Source organism: Rhinoraja longicauda, chromosome 5, assembly GCF_053455715.1.
Source record: "Rhinoraja longicauda isolate Sanriku21f chromosome 5, sRhiLon1.1, whole genome shotgun sequence".
Taxonomy (NCBI): Eukaryota; Metazoa; Chordata; class Chondrichthyes; order Rajiformes; family Arhynchobatidae; genus Rhinoraja; species Rhinoraja longicauda.
The window spans coordinates 22,623,158-22,645,171 of NC_135957.1; the positions used below are offsets into that span (position 1 = coordinate 22,623,158).

The 22,014-nt window shown below is 41.5% G+C and overlaps 2 protein-coding genes across 8 annotated transcripts in view; one reads left to right on the forward strand and one right to left on the reverse strand.

Moving 5' to 3' along the window:
• tbp (TATA box binding protein) overlaps positions 1-2,750 on the forward strand; it is an 18,658-nt gene extending 15,908 nt beyond the window's left edge. For all 7 annotated transcript variants that reach the window (XM_078399065.1, XM_078399063.1, XM_078399064.1 and 4 more), the window contains exon 8: positions 66-2,750. In XM_078399065.1, the coding sequence (XP_078255191.1) occupies positions 66-145 (80 nt within the window). In that variant the 3' untranslated portion in view covers positions 146-2,750. The remainder of the gene's footprint in view (positions 1-65) is intronic.
• On the reverse strand, positions 2,263-20,506 carry epm2a (EPM2A glucan phosphatase, laforin). Its single transcript, XM_078399062.1, has 4 exons — positions 20,077-20,506; positions 13,970-14,144; positions 4,463-4,704; positions 2,263-3,343 (listed from the first exon to the last, which is right to left on the reverse strand). Exons 1-4 carry the CDS (start codon positions 20,315-20,317, stop codon positions 3,063-3,065), a joined length of 939 nt encoding a protein of 312 aa, XP_078255188.1. The 5' UTR covers positions 20,318-20,506; the 3' UTR covers positions 2,263-3,062.
• Positions 20,507-22,014: the final 1,508 nt, after the last annotated feature.

Below are 22,014 nucleotides of genomic sequence, written 5' to 3' on the forward strand. Positions count from 1 at the left end.
TTGTTTTGGTAATGCATAAATCCACCTCCAAGTTTGTTAATTGACATGCAATTTGTATTTTGAAGGTGCTAAAGTTCGTGGGGAAATCTATGAAGCTTTTGAAAACATCTATCCGATTTTGAAAGGTTTCAGGAAGACAACATAACTTTATTCTCAAGTACATTCTACTTTGAAGGACTGTTTCTATTCCCTGTTGACTTGTATAGCCTGTACAGTTGAAGGCGTTTCCTGCTGGTATTCCAATTTACCACATTTACATTGAGTGATTCAGACTTTTATGCAATGATTTTGGAGTAAAAATCAGTATCTTTTAACTACGGTACCAATCTAGTCACCCTGTGACAGCAGTTTTTTTGGTTCAAAATCATTGTCAGGACCCAAGTTCTGTATTACTTGAAATTTTATCAACCAATAGAACATTTTGTTTTGCATGTTATTTATATTGAACTTTTTATAAAACGTCAGCCATGTAAATGTATCTTAAAATATTTGAAGCTTAATTTTTAATTCAAGTTTACTTGAAATTATCTTGCTTTTTCAAGCATGATCAAAGAATGTGTTCTGAATTGTCAAGCAATTTACAACTGAGATTTTTAGATTAATTTTTTTTCTCCAATCAATACATTAGTAAAATTTACTAATGACAAACTTGTGTTGAGACAGACTATTTTATGTGGTGACAATAGCGTCAGTCAAAAATTGCACAACGAAGTATGATAAGTGAAACTTTGTTTTTCCATCAGTGATGATATGTTCAAATGTTTGGTCATCCACCTTTATAGGTGGTGCATTAGCTCATGAACACTCTGTTCTCTAAGAGAGGCTTGGTGGCATACTTGGGTGTTCACCAAAGATCCAATGGCATTATTTCAGAGAAAAGCAGAAAGGTTCTCTTTGCTGCACTGGTCAACCAATGCCTAAAAACAAATTGGCTGTTCATTGTTACATTATTATTATTGGGAGTGGCTGTATGTAAATTGCCTGTAACAATATGTAATTTCAGGTATTGCATTGACTGTAAAAATGCTTTTAAGGTTTCCAAAAGTAAAATCAAGATTTTTATAAAAATTTGTTTAATAACTGCTTTAATTACTCCTAGAACAATGTGTTATAGTTTGCTTTAATTACCCATGGGTTTTTAAACAATAATTAGATAAATAACCAGGGAATCTGTTTAGATTGTATCAATTGAGGGATGAATGTGGATAAACCAGGACACAAAAGAGAGCACTTGATTTTGTTATAGTGCCGCAAGGCTTCCCTTTTTCACCCCAAAAGGAAGACATAGCTGGAGTTAGCAACTCACTAGAAAGCTAGTCATTCTGACAGTGCATCCTTCCATCAGTGCCATGCTATCTACAACCTCCAGATTTTACCGCAAGTATAATACCACCAACTTAAGGCAATGGTACAACATAATTTTTCATTTGTGTAAATGGTTGCTAATTTTAACCAAAGTTATGAACATAACTGATCAATCCCTGGGCCTGGCAATCATTCCCACAGTTGCCAGCAACCTTTCCAACTATTGAATGCAGATGTTCTAGCAGTCCTCAATTTTAAGCCCCAAGTATATATGGATTACTTGACTGTTATTGGGGGTGCTTCTGCCTTTGAAAACAACTTTGATCTTCCTTAGAAGATGCAAATTTTGAATTGGGGGTCAGTTACAATAATTCCATAATATTTTGTTGAAGCTTTCAGAGTTGAAGTCTATTGTAAACTAAAAGGACAAAAAATGGTCAGTGCTTGTAGTCCACGAATGTTTAGAAATAGCTGGGGTACATCAAAGAAACCAGACATCCCAAGTTTAGTTTGACATGTCCAGCTGATTGCAGTGCATGAACATTATGTGTCAACCATGGTGTGCAATCAGATCATTATAGTTTCATGCCCCAATATAGGTAGTTGACCGCATAATTTAAGCTGGCACCACATAAGTACAAGTTTGTTTGTTTTTTGTCTCCACAGTTAAATCGGTAGAATGCAAGTAAGCTGAAGTTGAGATTAAACCACAGCACTGTAGTGAGCACCTTGAATAATGTTTCCAGTTGTAACCAAAACTTGAAATCCGTGCAGAAAAAAATCAGCAGTCCTTAAAACGGCAATGTGCGAATAGGACGGAGAAGTTTTTCAGCTGTAAAATTTCTGCGACAGGCGACCACAAGGGAAAAGGTAAAAAAGAAAAAATACCGCAATACTACTAAATATTTGTCTCCCTTAATGCAAATTGGCTTTTAACTGAATAACGTAACCTGTGAAAGTGGTTCCTATTACTTTTGTGATGTGTTACGTGCCCTGATAAATCTACCAGTTGACCTGCAGGGGCAGTTTCTGCATTCTAATTCTTATAAAAATGAACAGCAGCCAAAACAGTGTATTTCTACCCAGCCATCTTGACAAACAATAAGGTTTGAATTAAATCATCATGGAGAAAAGAGGCAAAAGACCAGAACTAGCTTGGGTGTCAGCTTTTTATTCCAGAGGGTCCAGCAAGAAAACAGGCTCTTATGGCAAGCATGGATTCACTGCACTGAAAGAGCTGATTACAGATTACACAATCATTGGTGTTACACAATCATTGCCGTCATCTCGATTTGTTTTGACTGCTGTAGGGAGCAAAGTCTAACTTGCATGACTGGATGTGTTCTCAATGGGGGAGGGGGGGCAGCCTTTTATTTTTTAATTATCTTAATCGCTCTAATGGCTTGTTATCAAGCAGGATCTCATTCTGAGTATAATGTATGTATCGGTGATTTTGAAAAGATTTATAGGTAAATAAACAATCAACATCTTGGAGTAGCTTGTTACCAACAAGCAATTTCCATCTGACGTCATTGGTCAAAAATCACAACCTACTTGCAATAGCCAACTGGTCTTAAAACTGCAACAAGATATTTCGGAACTAGGTAGAATGTATGTTTAAAAAGTTATGGGAATTCTGCAATAAATTATTTGCTCATATTGTGCTGTCATAAATAAATATTAAAGCTCCGCTCATTTTAAAGTAAAAACACAGCGTCTCCTTCAACAGAGTGCTTCCAATAACTAGTGGGTACTCTTCAACAGTTGTGGCAGAGAGAAGAATGAATATTTCCAAATTTTTGATGAAATTCATTCTTGGCAAGGATTAAAGCCTCTTCATCTATGTAGACTGCAGGTCGTTTAGAAGTTACAAGATACTGAACTTTCCTAAGACTCCATCCAGTGATATACATCAGGAACCCACATACAGTGGCAGTCGATCTTCCTACACCTGCATTACAATGCACATACACGGTGTGGCCATTCTCCAGCAAACCATTAAGTAAGTAAACTGCCTGAGGGAGCATCTTCACTCTGCCTGTTGTGGAGAGGAAAAAAAGGCAAAACAAAAACATGCAACTTAGTCAGAGAATAAAAATACAATTTTACAATGAAGATCATTTTTTATATATTACCTTATACTGGACAAGTGAGGAACTTGTAGTTTACCTAAAAGTATAGAGGTGCAGTGACCGAGTAGGAAAGTACTTGACTGCATGGGTGCAGCATATTCTGTGTTAAACTCCTGCACCATAGTCAGAATCTTATCCAGGCCCATAGCTTTGTAGTGCCTGTTGTCAGCTGCTGCTTAATACCATATAAAATGATAACAATTGGCTGAAGACTGGCTTCTGTGATCTGAGGGACCTCAGTAGGTGACCGAATCATTCAGAGCATTAGTGGCTGGAGATTGTTGCAATTGTTTCACCCCTGTCTTTTCCACTTGTGGTCTTTGCTGTCATTGAGAAGAGCTTTGTTCTTTGAACCTTCACATTGTAATTGTTTATTTAACCGTCAGAGTTCAGGGCTTCATGTAACTGGACAATATATCTAATTGATTGTGAGATTATTGAGCTTATTCTGTGCTTGATGGTTTCTCCTGTTTGAACATTAACATCTGTGGTATGGTTTTATCAGATGATTATTACTGTTCTTCTACACCTGAAGCCACACTAGTCCCCTGGCATAATTATAATAATAGTGAGACATGCCACAACACGAGTCTACATAGTGTGAGAGTTCTCTTTTATAAGATTTTGATAGACGATGCCTTCAGCATGAAGATGAGACATACAGTAGTCACTACTGTATGGACTGTCATCACAGATTGGTGAAGACATGATAAAGGTGATTCTTTCCTGGTTAGTTCTCGGTACATGCCCAGCTTGACAGCTGTATCTTTCTGGAGTCACCCAGCTAGATCAGTGAAGGTGTTGCAGCCTGGATGCTTTTGGTGCTGGAACTGAAGTTCTCCACTTATGGTATTTTGTGTATCTGGGCTGGGTTACAATGTTGGAACTATATAAATGCAAGTTGTTGGTTATCCGTAAGCTTATATTGTGTTATTTATTTTTATCGTGCAGGATAGCGTAATCATTTCCAAGTGAAGCTCTATCATAATTTTAGCAATAATAAATCAAAATGATTATTTTTTCACCTTCTGTACTCATATCTGGAGTTGGCATCCATATATATGCTAGGTCAGCATCTTTGTACAATTCCATCATGAATTCTGGTTTCATTGGTTCTGGTCTGCGGTTACATCCGGCTGAGTTTTGCACAATATCCCATTCCGTTTGAAAATTCATTACTGCAGTCACCCCCAACTCATGCTTCAGTTTGATGGTCACATGCTCTACTTGTCGCGGACAGCTACCAAGCCAAATCCGAGGCAGAATCCTGGAGATTAAGGCACCCAATTCATTGCAAAGTTAGTTCAGTAACTACATCACATTTATGGTTACAAAAGGCTGTAAAAGAAATTCACACCAAAATGAAGCAAAATGATACAAAATGAAAACTATGCTAAGAGTAAATTAGATTGTATTGCTGAAATCTTTGAACATAGAATTGAACATGCAATACTATTCCAATAAATACATCCACTTTACAAAACCTTTGTTCCATGGTTTATTTCTTTAAAAAGATGCAACCATGCTTGGTTCATTGTGACATAAATTCATTTTAAGCAACTGAAGAGGTTGAAGAGACATTCAAGTTATATAATGTTTCCTTGTCTTTACTTGGAGGGCTGGGGAGAAAAAGATTCAACCACTCATCTACACTGGGGGCTATATACAGTGGCCAGTTAACTGATCTACCCGCACATATTTATGATGTAGAAGAAAATTGGAAGATTCTGAGGAAACAAGTACAATCACAGGAGAACCTGCAAACTATGCAGACAGCACCGGATGTCAGGCTTAAACCCTAGTGGCTGGTTCCCATGAGGGAGCAGGTTTGCTGCCTGAAAATCATTGAACTGTTTGAATAAGTGCTGTTTGACAGCACAGTCGTGACACATTTCAAATCATTTCTTATATTTGGCTGCAATTAGATTAAATTCTTGAAACTGTGAACAGCAAATTTTTCAATTTTATTGGGTAAATACCCCTATTGTAAATATACTAAAACAGCTTGACTGCTGGTTGATTTTATTCTGAAGCACAGGGATACTTGAAGGCTGTGTGCTCAGCCCCCTGCTCTGCCCACACTATAACCATAACTGTAGCCGGACACAATTCCAACTCCACTTTTAAATTTGCTGACGAATTATGGGTCAGAGTATAGGAGGGAGATCGTTCATCTGATTGAATGGTGCCAGAACAACTTTCCGCTCAACGTCATTAAAACCAAGGAACTGATTGTTGACTTTAGAAGAGATGGGCCGAGGATCCACAAATCTGTCTTCATCTGCCTTCGGGTTAAAGGTGGAGCGAGTCAATAATGTCCAGCTTCCTGGGCTTGCATACCTCTGAGGATCTGTCCTAGACCCAGCATATCCATGCTATTATGAAGAAAGTCCATCAACATCTCTACTTTCTTAGAAGATTGAGGAGATTTGCTATGTCGACAGATACTCTCTTAAACCTCTGCAGATGTATGGTAGAGAGAATATTGACTGCTTGCATCACTGCCTGGTTTGGCAACTTGAATGCCCAGGAATTAAGGTAATTACAAAAAGTGAAGAACACAGCCTGGGCCATCACGGGAAGTGACCTCCCCACAATCGAAGGGATCGATAGGAGGCGCACTCTCAAAATGAAAGCCAATATCATCAAGGACCCACACCACCCTGGCCAAGCTCTCATTTCACTCCTGCCATCAGGAAAAAGGTATAGGAGTCTGAAAACTTAACATCCAGATTCAGGAACAGCTTCTAACAACATCGGTCCATTGAACACTATGAACTCCAACTACACTCCAAATTACGAACTGCCATGGATGGACCAGGCACTTTGGGCTTTGTTTTGGTTTTGCACTACATTGGGTCTTTTTTTAATCAACTTATTAATATATATTATCTATGTTTGTCTGAGTAATATGTTTACAGACCTGTTGTGCTGCTGCAAGAAATAATTTCATTGTTCGGTTTTGGTACACATGATCATAAAACTTTCTTGATTCTTGAACCTTTCTTATCAATGTACAAATGTATTTTAAATGTTGTTATAGTACCTGCCTCAACTACCTTCTCTGACAGATTGTTCATATACCCTCTGTGTGGAAAAAGTTGCTCTTTGGGTTCCTATTAAATCTTTCCCATCTCAACCTAAACCCCTGTCCCCTGGTTCTTGATTTCCCCTATTCTGGATAAAAGATTCTGTGCATTTATCCTATTTATTCCCCTCATGATTTTATCATACACCTCTATAAGATCACCCCTCGGCCTCCTGCGTTCCAATGAATAAAGTCTTAGCCTGCCCAACCTTTCCCCATAGATCAGGTCCTCATAAACCAGGCAACATCTTGTAAGTCATCTCTGCAATAGCAGGGTGATCACAAAAGAATACTTCAAATGAGGTCGCACCAACATCTAGCACAACTTTAACATAGCATCCCAACTTATATATTCAGTACCCTGACTGATGAAGGCCAATGAACCGAAAGCCTTCACTGTGAAGGTCCTGCTCTAGTTTGACTTACCAAAATGCAACACTTTGCACTTATCAACATTAAACTCCATTAACTATTCCTCAGTGACTTACCCAGCTGAACAAGATTCAGCTGTGATTTTTAATGACTGGTTATAAATATCGGTCTTGTCCTTTGTTTTCAACTGCTAGGCTCTATCAACACTTAAGATGAAGTTGTTTATGGAACAACCCCCTCGCATTGGTTGTTTAATTGAACACCATTATTTACAAGTATTGTGGCAAGACTCCGAGGTTTTCATATCATATCATCATATCATATATATACAGCCGGAAACAGGCCTTTTCAGCCCACCAGGTCTGTGCCGACCAGCGATCCCTACACATTAACACTATCCTACACCCACTAGGGACAACTTTTACATTTACCAAGCCAATTAACCTACAAGCCTGTGCATCTTTGGAGTGTGGGAGGAAACCGAACTCGGAGAAACCCCACGTAGGTCACGGGGAGAACGTACAAACTCCGTACAGACCGCACCCGTAGTCGGGATCGAACCCTGGTCTCTGGTGCTGCATTCGCTGTAAGGCAGCAACTCTACCGCTGCACCACCGTGACTGCCCTAAAGTTGGTACCTCTTAAGAATATAAGAAATAGAATGAGTAGGTTATCTTGCCCTTAAAGAGCCTGTTCAGTCATTCATCACCATGGCTAATGTATTTTAACTCGTTTCCAGCTTTACCATGTCCCTTGATATCCAGAACAATGACTAAACAAATTGTAAAATAAATTCAAACAATTCACTATCTTCTGAGTGGAAAATAATCTCCTCTTTCCTGACCTAAATGACCTCCTCCTTATTCTGAGACTGTGACTACTGATTTCTCAATAGGAAGCACAACTTCACCCAGCCCACCTCGTAATCCGGCATTTTGAGCCATGTAAAAAGTTCCTGTCAAAATGGAAAAATTCATATGCTGCCATATTATACTCTTTTTGTCAAATCTTTGTTCATTCACCTAACCTATGTATATTCCTTTGTAGCCTCAAGTCCTCCAAAAACTTACTTTCCTGTCTTACTTTTGAGTCATCAGAAAATGTTACAACTGTATATTTGGTGCCTTCATCCAAATCATTTATCTAAATTGTAAGAAGTTGAGGTCCCAGAACCAATCCCTGTGGTACACTGTTCATTTCATCCCATCAATCTGAAAAAGACCTATTTATCCCAGCCTCTAATTCCTGTTAGTCTGCTGATCTACTCGTACCAATATGTTACCTCGACATTGTCAACTTTTATTTTGCACAATAATGTTTAATGTTGACCTGAAACAAATGCCTTCTGCAACATCGGTCAATCACCAGATCCCCTTTACCCACAGCACTCGATACTTTAAAATTATCTCCTTTTCACCTATGTTAACTTTGCTTGAAGACTTTTTGGTTTGTTTATCTAATATTTCCTCAATGATAAATTGTAATAAAAACATTTCATAAATTCCCAAATTCTTAAATTGTTCCTGTCCCACACTTCTCTGTAAATGACTAGCAGGAAGTGAATAGAAATAGTCTGGGAAAATTCCCTTTATTTTTTCTCATGCATTCTGCACTTCCAGTTAAGCAGCACTGGAGTTATGATCGAGTCACATAGTTGTACACCTGGTCCTCGGGCATCATCCATTCTATAAAACGAACAATGATACTAACTGCCTGTTTAATGATACCAACTACACTGTGATTTTTTTTAAAGATCCTCTTTAAAGACCTTCTTCCCCCCCCCCACCTTTAACCTACACCCTCGAGTTTTAAACACTCCCACCATGGGAAACAGATTCTGGCTTTCTATTCTATGTACACCTCTCATCATTTTATCTAGCCCTATTGTCATCTCACAGTCTCCTATGCTTCAGGGAAAACCAACCCAGTTATCCAATCTCTGCTTATCAGTCAAGCTATCCAATCTACGCAACATCCTGTCAAATCTTTTCCACAGGCTCTCTACCGACATCAAATTTTTCCTGCAGTTCCTTACAATTGAAGGCAAAACATGACTTTTAGTCAGTGCAATCTTGTAAATATTTATTAAATACATAAAACCACAAATGTAAATCCATGAAACTTTAGAGTCATTGAGTTATACAGCATAGAAACAGGCCCCTCAGCCCAACTTACCCACACCGACCAACATGTCCCAGCTACAGGTCCCACCTGCCTGCATTTGCCCCATATCCCTCTAAACCTGTCCTATCTAAAATGTGTATGATCCATTCCCATTCAATTAATATAGTGAGTTATTAGAAAACCAATAAATTAGTCCAGCTGCCTTTCTCATAGAATCCGAGGCCTTTTATTACATTCCTTTTATTTACTGTAATTTATTTCTATTTGTATCTTGTCTACTGCAAACTTTTCTTTTAATATCTGATCAGGTTATTATTTTAGCTCACTAAAATTTACTCTCCCAAACAACAAACTTAATCGAAAACTTTCTTTGTCCTATTGTGCGCTTAAAGTTGAAACTCTGTGATATCATATCATATCATATCATATATATACAGCCGGAAACAGGCCTTTTCGGCCCTCCAAGTCCGTGCCGCCCAGCGATCCCCGCACATTAACACTATCCTACACCCACTAGGGACAATTTTTACATTTACCCAGCCAATTAACCTACATACCTGTACGTCTTTGGAGTGTGGGAGGAAACCGAAGATCTCGGAGAAAACCCACGCAGATCACGGGGAGAACGTACAAACTCCTTACAGTGCAGCACCCGTAGTCAGGATCGAACCTGAGTCTCCGGCGCTGCATTCGCTGTAAAGCAGCGGGTAACTCGCGGGTTTTCAAAAATGTTCCCTTTGTTTGGGCCCCTCTATGTGGTCTGCTTCTATATTCAGAACAGGGCCAAATAGTGATCCCTCCCATATTGGAATGGCAACCAATTTGAGAAAATTGTCTCATAAAACAAAACCTGTACCACACCAGATGATTAAACATCTGCATCAATAACTCAATTGCCTGTAATTTGTTAGCCAATTCCACAATTCACTTATTTTCCACTGTATGATGATTCATTGTACTCCCAGTGAAGGTGAACACTGACAGGGCCACAGCATGTAGGAGTTGGTTGCCCAGACGCTGGAAAGACTGGATACTGAAAAATTGCAATTGCAGATTATCAATCATTAAAGAGCATTTCCATGTCACTTAACTTTCAAGTTCCTGAGGTGCATTTAGTGTTCAAACAGTGCAAATGTTGCTTGAGAGAAAGGGATAACAACTAGAAGTTCATAAAGCTACTCATGACAGAAGAAAATGCAGTTTGGTTCTTGCTAGGAATTGCAAAGCTGGCCATAAAGGTGTATTCTCAGGACTACTTCCAATCCCATGCATTAATTTGCAATGTTTAACAACATTAGCAAGGTAAATGCATACCGAAAACGGAAAATGCTAGAAATACTTGGCGGTTTACGCAGCCTTTATGGAGATAAAGACAGACTTAACATCTCAATCCAATAGCCTTTCTTTCAATCTGAAACCTTAATGCTGATTCTTTGAAAATCAGTTTAAAACACAAAATGATGGAAACACTGAGCAGGTCAGACAACATCTGTAGGAAGACAAACTGAATTAACGTTTCAGGGCAAAGACACTTTACCACAACTGGGAAAGTGAGAAAGTAAGTTAGTTATAAGTTGCAGAAAAAACCTGAAGGTGAGGGGCAATGAGGTGTGGGAGACAGAAAGAACAAAGGATGAAAGTGATTCAATGTTTATGGAACTGCCTGTTTAATTGATAAATGCAGAGAAAGAGACGAAACAGATGCTTTTTCCAGTTTCACTGCTTTCTCTTTCTCAATGTCCTTATTAATCTATTAATGAGTAGGCTTTGCAAACATGTGACTCGCCAGGGAACCCTGGCCTCATTCTGCCAGAGATATTCCCTTTGTCCTAGCCTTACAAGCCTCTCTGTCACTTAACACTGACTTATTTTCACACTGGAATGACATTTATTTGAAATACTACTTTATTCCTCTTTTCACAGGAACTGCTGAATGTTTCCAGCATTTTCTGTTAATGTTTCCCTGAGTACTTCCAGCAATTTCTGTTTTTATTCATGATTCCAGCATTGACAGTATTTGACTGTGCATTAAATTAAGTGAACAACTAGAGATTGATGAACAAAAGAGTTAAAATTCAGATTGTGTAGGAAGGAACTGTAGATGCTTTTTAAACCGAAGATAGGCACAAAGAGCTGGAGTAACTCAGCGGATCTATAGAGATGCTTCAGACTAAAGATAGGTCTCGACCCGAAACATCACCTATTCCTTTTCTCCAAAGATGCTGCCTGACCTACTGAGTTAAAATTCAGATTGTTGGGCAATGGCTCATTCCAGGAATGCAACAAGCAGCCCCAAATCTGAAAAAAGCTGGTTCGATCCTGACTATGGGTGCTGTCTGGGTGACGTTTGTACGTTCTTCCGATAGATATTCTCCGGGTGCTCCGGTTTCCTCCCACATTCCAAAGACGTGCAGGTTTGTAGATTAATTGACTTCTGTAAATTATCCCTAATGTGTAGGATAGAACTAGTGTACAGGTTCTAGTGTACAGTTGGTCGGCGTGGGCTGAAGGGCCTGTTTCCACACTGTATCTCTAAACTAAACTAAACTATGAGAAAAGGATAGAGAACCATTATTATTTAATTCATCATAGGGTCAAACAGCATATAAACAGGCCCTTTGGCCCAATTCCTCCCTGCCGACCAAGATGGCTATTTAAACTAATCCCATTTGCCCACATTTGACTCGTACCCCCCTAAACTTTTCCTATTTATAAATATATCTAAATACATTTTAAATGTTGTTATTGTTATACAGAGAATCACTTCCTCTGGCAGTTTGTTCCTTATATGTACATCACTCTGTATAAAAAAAGTTTTCTCCTGGGTTCCTATTAAATGTTTCCCCTCTTACCTTAATCCTCTGCCCTCTAGTTCTTCATTCCCCAACCCTGAGAAAAAGAAAATGCATCGATCTATCACGTTCACCATCTAATCCCACTTATCAAAACACTTTCTCCCTATCTCTAAACCTCATGAGCGAGGCAATACTCTAAGGTACATTGGAAGATGGCACACTAGTGTGATTGCTGCTGCAGTTCTGAGGATGGACCTGAGGCACCACGTTAGGCAGATGGTATACCGTTAACCTGCACCCCAATGGAATTTCACTCTGTGTACTGAAAACTCTGACCATTTGAAGTACCAGTTTGTGGATTGACAAGCTATGATTGCGGATGACTATTTATCCACAAGAAAATAACAAAAATCTGTGCATTGAGAAAGCACAAGTTTTTTGTAGTATGTTAACGCCCTTGTTTCTCATTCAATACGATAATGAAATAACAAGTAAGGAAAAACTAGTTGGTTTTGTTCCGGTTAATGAGCAGCAACATGGATGTGAACTAACAATGAGCAGACAATAACTAGTTTTGGCGTCTGCAATAGAGAATGAAAATCAATAACAAAATAATTGCTTAGAAAAGGTTGCAAAGTATATTAGTTATAAAATCACAGGTTACATGGAGGGGAAACAAGATTTAAACAGGTAATATTCATAAACAAATCAGAATGGTAGATGGCTGGAGACTGATGCCACAGGTGGTGGTGAAGGCAAATGTGATAGTGGTTTTTAAGAGTCTTTTGGATGGGTATGTGGAAATGCAAGGATTTGAATCATGTGCAGACAGTGGAGATTAGTTTAACATGGCATCATATTCAGCATGGACATGGTGCGCTAAGGGGCCTGTTCCTGTGCTGTCCTGTTCTATGTTCTAAATGGGTAAGGTAAATTAAACAGAGGGGAGAAATAAACTGGTCAATGTTTGAATGGTGGAATGTAACTCGTGGAAAATATCAACTGTTCAATGAGAGATTAATGAATAGCTGGCAATGTCAGTTCATACATTCCTAGCTCAGATTTGACTTTGCAGAGGTATCCTAGTGTAATATTTAACTTGCAAAACGTAGTCTTGTGCCTTGCATAGCCGAGATACACATGGCTGTAATAAGGGAATCCTGTGATTCAGTCTCACTTCAGCCTAAAACAACTTGTAACTCCCAATAACTTGCTCTGAAATTCCTTTCAAAATCACATCTATTCGACATTATACACACCTATATCATCTTCAGACTTCCAGAGGGAATTGGCAACTAGTAAAAGCTGAAAGTTGATTGACAAAAATTAGTATCAAAATATTGTTGTCTTCAGACTCGATAAACGAGCATTTGGCAATTCAGCAGAAAACTCTTTTCCCAGATAAAGAACTCACTTTCACACTAAGCAGATGCGGTGCATGGCAGTGATGCATCAAAGTAGAACAAGAATAAACGCACATGGGAACTTAAAAGATATAATGGTTAAAATTTACATTCGTTGTAGTTGGACCAATTGAAAAGAAAGGCATGTTTGTATGCTGTGAATATATACCATATTAAACTATTCAGCACGGAAACAGCCTCTTTGGCCCACCTTGTCTATGCTGACCAAATTAGCATATTGGGAAGGTTCTACTTGCCTGCATTTGACCCACACCCCTCTAAACCCTTCTTATCAATATATCTGCCCAAATGTCTTTTTTAAATTGTAGTTGTATCCACTTTTATAGATTCCTCTCTAAATCTGCACAATGGCAGGGCTATTAATGCTGTTGCCTCACAAATCCAGAGACCAAGGTTTGATTTTGACCTTGGTGCTCTCTGTGTGGAGTTTGCAAGTTCTTCCTGTGACCATTTGGGTGTCCCTGGGTGCCCTCGTTTCCTCTTAAGTCCAAAGATGTGCAGGTTGATAAGTTAACTGAATTGCCCCTGGTAAAGCTGTGGCAGGAGAATTAGAGGGGGAGGGTGTTGATGAGATGCAAAGAAAAACATGGCATTAATGTACATAGGTGCTTGAAGGTCATCACAAATGCACCGAGCTGAAGACGTGTTCCTGTGCCAACCTTCAGCAACCTTTGAAAATTAGCAGCAGTGTTGGACAGTGTTAAAAGTCAGGCATCCCAACGGCTTTACCTGGAGTAGTGCATGGCTTGGTGATCAGCAATGTGAAAGTAGAAATCGGTGGTGTGCTTCATCTCATTAGTACACCCACTGTCCTCAATATAATGTCCGACAGGGATACAATAAACATCATCCACTAAGTTGCTGTCATCGTATTCGCAGCACCGATCATGTAGCGGCCCGTTTCCTAACATGGACAAAAAGAGATTGGCAGCATTTTCAGCAATCAGCTCAGTTTTCTGGGGAGGCCCTGTCTGCTGGCTGTAGGAGATCACACACAGGACATAATTAATTAGAAAACCAGGCATGAATGGTCCCCAGTTTTCTGGCCAATCATTCTACCGGACTATCAGGTCATTATCAAGTGAAACACTGCATTTCAGATGTGAGGCAGAAAATTGGAACTTTAAAAATGAAAAGCGCTATAAATTGCTATGGGACGTCCATTGGTTGTAAAAGGTGCCACATCCATGCAAGTCTTCAAGTCCCTCTGCTTTCTTACGACAGTTAATAAATGCCTCACTTTTGTAATCATGGGTCTAGTTAATCAGATTTAATACAGAACTCTCCTCGCAACCCTTGAGATGCTGACCTTGCACTGCGGTTATCACCAGACCTGCCAAATTGCCACGTGTATAATGTTGACACATTGACGAGAATGGGTACAGTGGCCGACTGTTTCCTGGCCTGCTATCGCAACAAAATGCTCAAGTTACATGGGAACCACAAAGTAGTAAATACCCAAACAATCATTTGAAATGGATTATTCAATTTGTTTCCAGGGCTCAAAGATCCAGAGGATGACTAATGGCCATTCGTGTTTGAAAATAAGTAATTTGCAGGCTCACGGGGAAAAATTGGGACGCGGGACTGTTTGGGGCCAGCTCCTTTGAAGAGCCAGCATTGATAAGATGTGTTGTGCTGGATATTGTTGTAATTATTGCACATTATTGCCAGTTTGGATCACTAAATCCACAAAGGTTAAGTACATCTGAAACAAAACTGGTAGCATTAAAACCATATTACAGCATAAAAGCATAGCTAAAACCAGTAAAGATCGAACAAAATGCCGGAAACAAGTGCAGGCTCGGCGATCGTTCCACTGAACTCCGCTCCGTACGCCTTAACCTATCTGATCTCCTGGTTGCTCAGCACTTTAACTCCCCCTCTCATTCCCAATCTGACCTTTCTGTCCTGGGCCTCCTCCATTGTCAGAGTGAGGCCCAGCGCAAATTGGAGGAACAGCACCTCATATTTCGCTTGGATAGCTTACACCCCATCGGTATGAAATTTGACTTCTCTAACTTCACATAGCCCTTACTTTCCCTCTCTCTCCATCCCCTCCCTCTTCCCGGTTCTCCCACCAGTCTTACTGTCTCCGACTACATTCTATCTCTGTCCCGCCCACTCCCCTGACATCAGTCTGAAGAAGGGTCTCGACCCGAAATGTCACTCATTCCTTCTCCCCAGAGATGCTGCCTGTCCCGCTGAGTTACACCAGCATTTTGTGTCTACCTTGTGGTCAATCAACATCTACAGAGACAGGAGAGGAATTACTATGACAGATGGGACTCCCATTACTTGTTTCTTCTCACTTGAGAGACTTCTTGACCTGCTGAATGCTTCCAGCAATAAATTGTCACGGATTCAAATGGCACGGAAATAGACCCTTTGGCCCAAAACCATGCTGACCAAGATGCCCCATCCAAGCTAATCCCATTTGCTCATGTTTGGCCCACATCCCTAGAAACCTTTTCAATCCATGCACCTGTCCAAATGTCTTTTTGGTGTTATTATTGTACTTGCCTCAACCGCTTCACCTGGCAGCTCGTTCCATTCACCCTCTGAATGAAAACATGCCCCTCAGGTTCTTATGAAATTTTTCCCCTCTCATTTTAAACCACTGCCCCCTAGTTCTTGGTTCACTTACCCTGGAAAAAGTTATTCCCTCATGATTTTATATACCTCAAAAAAATCATCACTCGACCTCCTGCGCTCCATGGAAAAGCCTGCCCAACCTCACCCTGTAGCTCACGCCCTCAAGTCCTGACTCCGACTCTCGCGTCCTTCTTTGACACTAATACGAAGATTAAAATAATCCGATAGCTCTGCTATCTTGAGGACGTTTTACATTTTCTCCCTCTTTACCAATACTTTAGTAATCCTTTACTGGTTTCTAAAGTTCGCCCAATTATCAGGCCTAAATTACCATTAGGAATTATGAAATAACTTTTAAACATCTGCCACTGCTATCTACCATCAGGTTGTTTAAACTACTTTAACTATATCTACATAATTGCCTTTATTTAAGTTTAAGGGTCCAGTTTTGGATTTAAAATTGTCAGTTGGGCAAACTTGTATTGTCTGTAATGTTGGAGGTTGAGGCGGAGATCTGATAGAAGTATATAAAATTATGAAAGGCACAGACAGGGTAGACAGTCAGAACCCGTTTCCCAGAGTAGAAATGTCAAAGACTAGAGGGCATCGCTATAAGTTGAGAGAGACAAAGTTTAAAGGAGATGTGCGCGGCAAGTTTTTTTTCCACAAAGAGTGGTGGGTGGCTGAAACGCACTGCTGGAGTGATGGTAGTGGCAGATACGACAGTGATGTTTAAGAGGCTTTTAGATAGGCACATGGATATGCAGGGAATGGAGGGATATGGATCACTTGCAAACAGAGGACATCACTTTAACTTGTCATCATGTTTGATGCGGACATTGTGGGCCGAAGGGCCTGTTCATGTGCTGCACTGTTCTATGTTCTATGTTATTCCCAAACAGTTAATAGCATTAGTAGGAAAGAACTGCAGATGCTGGTTTAAATCGAAGGTAGACACAAAATGCTGGAGTGACTCAGCGGGACGGGCAGCATCTATGGAAAGAAGGAATGGGTTACGTTTCAGAATTATATTGTTTTATGTTCACTCTTCCCCCAGATAACCTTTTACTTCAAAATTACAAATAACCCTGCATCATTACGCAAGGCAAGATCCAAAATAGCCTGTTCTCTGGGTGGACATACTATATATTCTAGCAAACTGTCTTGAATGCGTTCCATAACCTTATCCTCAGGATCATCTCTATCACTTTTTAGTTCAATCTATATAAACTCCTGATTATTGCATTACTATTATTACAAGTCCTCATTATTTATCAACAGGTGGTTGCAATATTGTTGAACAAACTATTACGAGGACTTTAGATTCCTCTCATCAATATTCCCTGTTCCTTGTTATTCTCTATTTCCATTCAAACTGAATTTATTGATCATCTGAAGACCCACCAGATCCCTCTCCCTACCCATCTGATTCTGGTCCCATCTGCTCTTCACCTGTCCCCTTATGGTTCCCATTAGCACCTTCCTTACTTATCAGAACCTAGTGCTGGTTGCCTTTGTGTTCCCACTTATCACCACTCTTAGCTGTCTCCCTCTCCACCCTGCCCTCCCATCCCCTCCCCACCTGGCTCCATCTTCCTTTTTTTTTGTTTTTTTCAGTCTTCACCTTATCACCCACCTGCCTCTGCTCGGCCACACATCTGCCTGCTATCCTTCACCCTCTTCGGTCCACCAATCACCTATGGCCCCTGTCTTCACTACTCCACCTCTCCTTTGTATACTGGCTATCTTCCCTCGCTACACTTAGTTCCTTTCCCACCACTGATATCGCTCATCCTGCGAGTTGGTTTGGTTTATTACTATTGTCATGTACACCAAAATAAGGTGAACATTTTTGTTTTGCGTGCCATCCAGTCAAATCATACCATACGCAAGTGTAATCAAGCCAGACATGTGTACAGCAGGTAGTGCAAAGGGAAAAAATAACCTGAGTGCCTTGAAAAGTGTGTTACAGTGCAACAGCTAGAGAGAAAGTGCAGATTGAAAAAAGAAAAAGCATGAGGGTAGAGGTGAGGTAGGTTGGGAGATCAGGACAAAACCCTTAGCTAATGTTCCTCCAGCAGTTTGTTTGTTAGTGAAGATCATTTCCATTACTGTCCTGATATCATATTTTATTATTAGAGTGGGGCAGCGGTAGAGTTGCTTCTTTACAGTGCCAGAGATCCGGGTTCGATCTTGACTATGGGTGCTGTCTGTAAGGAGTTTGTACGTTCTCCTTGTGACCACGTGGGTTTTCTCCGGGTACCCGGATTCCTCCCACATTCCAAAGACTTGCAGGTTAATTGGCTTCTGTAAATTGTTCCTTGTGTGTAGGATAGAGCCAGTGTGTGGGGTGATAATGGTCTGCATGGACTCGGTGGACTGAAGGGCCTGTTTCCACGCTGTATCTCTAAACCAGTCTAAACTAAATTAAACTAATCTCTTCAGTTCTGCCCATAGTCATACTGAATAAATCCAGGCCCTTTGGCCCACTATGTCTATGGCAACAACCATATACATAATACTAATCAGCATTCAATTTCCATCTTTTTGAAACATGAAGAACATAAAGTACCCTGGAATAATCAGCTGCCAGCCTTGGTCACCTAGCAACCATGCACTGTAATGACTATTAGATGAAACCTGTTTTCATTGTGCTATCAGTTCATCTAGCTTGTTACAAATATTTGTATGTTCAAAACATTAGATTTTAATTTTGACTTTCTACACGGTTTCAGCACTTTGCCCACATTTGCTGCTGCATCATTTTGTTATCCTGTCCCTTCCTGATACACTCATCTCATCTTAACTCATACTGTTACACTCTGCCATACAAATTTCTGCACTTTCTCTCACCTGAACCCTCCCTTCCAACTTGTGTATGATAATGTGCCCAATGTCAGTGCGTGCTAATTGACAGGGTCAAGAAATATTCGGTGCTTTGTTAGAGTGCCCATTGCCAGATAGTGACCAGTGTTAATCAGCGAGCAGTGGTACTGTCCATTCCCAAAGCAACCGCCCATCAGTGCCCAATAATTGTCCATGGTCAGTGACAGTCTATGCCCAGTTACAGACCCAAACCCAGTGTCCAGTAACAGCTAATGTCCAGCTATAGTGGCCAGTGCCAACCTATATCAAGTGCAAATGGACAGTGACAAGCTGTGCCCAGGTCACAGTCCCATTACAGTGTCTTCAGTCTATCAAGGACCAGTCACTGTAAGAAGTTGCTCAGTGACTTTTCCCAGAAATGGCTTGATCCATTACCCAGTGCCAATGAGTACTCGTGAGTGGCCAACTTGCAATGACAGTCTGTGCCCAGAATTAGTTGATGTCCACTGATAATGAGTCAGTGCCCAGAACCAGTCAATGGCTAGTAGTGTTCAGAGCAAGTTAGTTCTCAGTGACATTGCCCAATGACAGTCCCAGTGCTCAATGAATGTCAGTGACAGTGAGTCAATACCCAGTGACAGTGCCCGGTGAAAGTCGGTGCCCAGTGACATTGTCCAGTCACAGTACAAGTGCTCAATGAGTTTCAGTGCTCAGAGTGTCAGCGATAGTGTCCAGTGACAGTTAGTGCCCAGTGACAGCCAGTGTCCAGTGAAAGTGCCCGGTCACATTCAGTGCCCAGGCACATTCAGTGATCCGGCACATTCAGTGACCTGGCACATTCAGTGACCTGGCACATTCAATGACCCGGGCACATTCAGTGATCCGGCACATTCAGTGACCCGGGCACATTCAGTGACCCGGGCACATTCAGTGACCTGGCACATTCAATGATCTGGCACATTCAATGATCTGGCACATTCAGTGCCCAGGCACATTCAGTGATCTGGCACATTCAATGATCTGGCACATTCAATGATCTGGCACATTCAGTGATCTGGCACATTCAATGATCTGGCACATTCAGTGATCTGGCACATTCAGTGATCTGGCACATTCAATGATCTGGCACATTCAATGATCTGGCACATTCAGTGATCTGGCACATTCAGTGACCCGGCACATTCAGGGCCCAGTGCCAGTGCCCAGTGCCAGTGCCCAGTGCCCAGTGCCAGTGCCCAGTGCCAGTGCCAGTGCCCAGTGCCAGTGCCCAGTGCCCAGTGCCCAGTGCCAGTGCCCAGTGCCAGTGCCCAGTGCCCAGTGCCAGTGCCCAGTGCCAGTGCCAAGTGCCAGTGCCCAGTGCCAGTGCCCAGCGAGCAATGCCTGTCACAGTGACAGTCAATAACGGCGTCCTCTACCTTCCCAGACAAACTGGCCACGGATCCGCTTGGCAAACTTGAACCAGAAAGTGTCGGTGCTGTGCTCCTGCAGCAGCACCTCGCCTGTCCAGAAGGAAGGCTCGTTCACCGCGCTGCTCGCAGCGACCATCGGCACAGCTCTCTCCGGGCCCCAGTGCCCCAGCTCCGGCCTCGACCCGCACACGAGCAGCTGGACATCGCGGTCTTCCAGTGTCGCCACCACCCCGAACCGCAGCAACATTGCACGGGCTCGCACGGTCCCCGCTGCAGCAGGCGACCAGATCCCAGCCCGGCCAACTCTCCACCGGCTGCTGAAGGACTGAATGCAACCAGCGGCCAACAAGCCGAGAGGCAAAGCGGTGCAGACAGCCCGAAATAACCGGGGAATGTTTACAGCCCAACACACACACACACACACACACACACGGAGCGAGCGAGCGAGGTCAGATCACTGCACCGGTATTAATCTTGTAGTGCTCAGGGCAAACAAGTCCCCTGGTCTTGTTGTCCAGCTGCTTCATGTACAGGCAGAGGAGATTGGTGTAATTCAACACAGACACTGTGGGCCGAAGGGCCTGTTCCTGTACTGTTCTATGTTCTTATAGAAACTTATAAAATTCTTAAGGGGTTGGACAGGCTAGATGCAGGAAGATTGTTCCCGATGTTGGGGAAGTCCAGAACAAGGGGTCACAGTTTAAGGATAAGGAGGAAGTCTGTTAGGACCGAGATGAGAAGGTTTTTGTTTCACACAGAGAGTGGTGAATCTGTGGAATTCTCTGCCACAGAAGGTAGTTGAGGCCAGTTCATTGGCTATATTTAAGAGGGAGTTAGATGTGGCCCTTGTGGCTAAAGGGATCAGGGGGTATGGAGAGAAGGCAGGTACAGGATACTGAGCTGGATGATCAGCCATGATCATATTGAATGGCGGTGCAGGCTCGAAGGGCCGAATGGCCTACTCCTGCACATATTTTCTATGTTTCTATGTACCGTCTATACGCTCAATTATGCTTCAGTTTTGCAAGCTCCATTCACACGACATCACTCTCCAACCCTAGGCAAACCTCCCGTACATTACCATGTTAGACACTGAACATGATGTGTAATGGGACTGGGTCACTCTCCTGCTGATGAAGGTAACAGAGGGAACACCGTGTTAATTGTGCAAGAAATGCACTGTCTTTCAATGCTGCACCCAAACTGGGCCCGTCCATTTCCCTCCACAGATGCTGTCTGACCTGCTGAGCTCCTGCAGTACTTGTTTATTTGTCCAAGAAAAAACTGGCAGTACTTTGCATCTATATACTAAAACTTTCGTTTGTTTGTTTGTCCCTGAACTACAGCCAAAACGATACATGATAGCGCACCGACTTTAGGCCCACCTTACTCACCGTCGCCCCTTTGGTGCTAATGGAAGATGTTTAATTGAAATCGGTGTTATATTTTTAAAGTTATTCACATTTTAACGTTTAAATCTACTCGGGAGGGAGGGAATGAGTATTAGGGGGGTTGTGGGGGATAGATTGGGGGGGAAGGGGGAGGGAGGTAGAGGGACGGAGGGTGGAAGGGGGGTGGAGAGGGTGCTGCACCAATGCAGGAGAGATTTGGGCCCAGCAGGTCCACTTGGTCTTTTAACATAGAAACACGCTCTTTACTCTATTCCAGTGTTATGGTCCATATAAAACATTAATAGAAACACGCTCTTTACTCTATTCCAGTGTTATGGTCCATATAAAACATTAATAGAAACACGCTCTTTACTCTATTCCAGTGTTATGGTCCATATAAAACATTAATAGAAACACGCTCTTTACTCTATTCCAGTGTTATGGTCCATATAAAACATTAATAGAAACACGCCCTTTACTCTATTCCAGTGTTATGGTCCATATAAAAGGGAATGGGAAAAAGGGAGAGAGAAAGAGGGAGAGAGAAAGAGGG

Bases quoted from the DNA above. Each gene is read 5' to 3' on its own strand.
- epm2a (XM_078399062.1), bottom strand. From the start codon at position 20,317: ATGTTGCTGCGGTTCGGGGTGGTGGCGACACTGGAAGACCGCGATGTC. The intron at 14,145-20,076 runs GTAGAGGACGCC...TGTCCATGTTAG, and splicing joins TGGCCAGTTTGTCTGGGAAG to GAAACGGGCCGCTACATGAT. The intron at 4,705-13,969 runs GTAAAGCCGTTG...CTTAATCTCCAG, and splicing joins CAAGCCATGCACTACTCCAG to GATTCTGCCTCGGATTTGGC.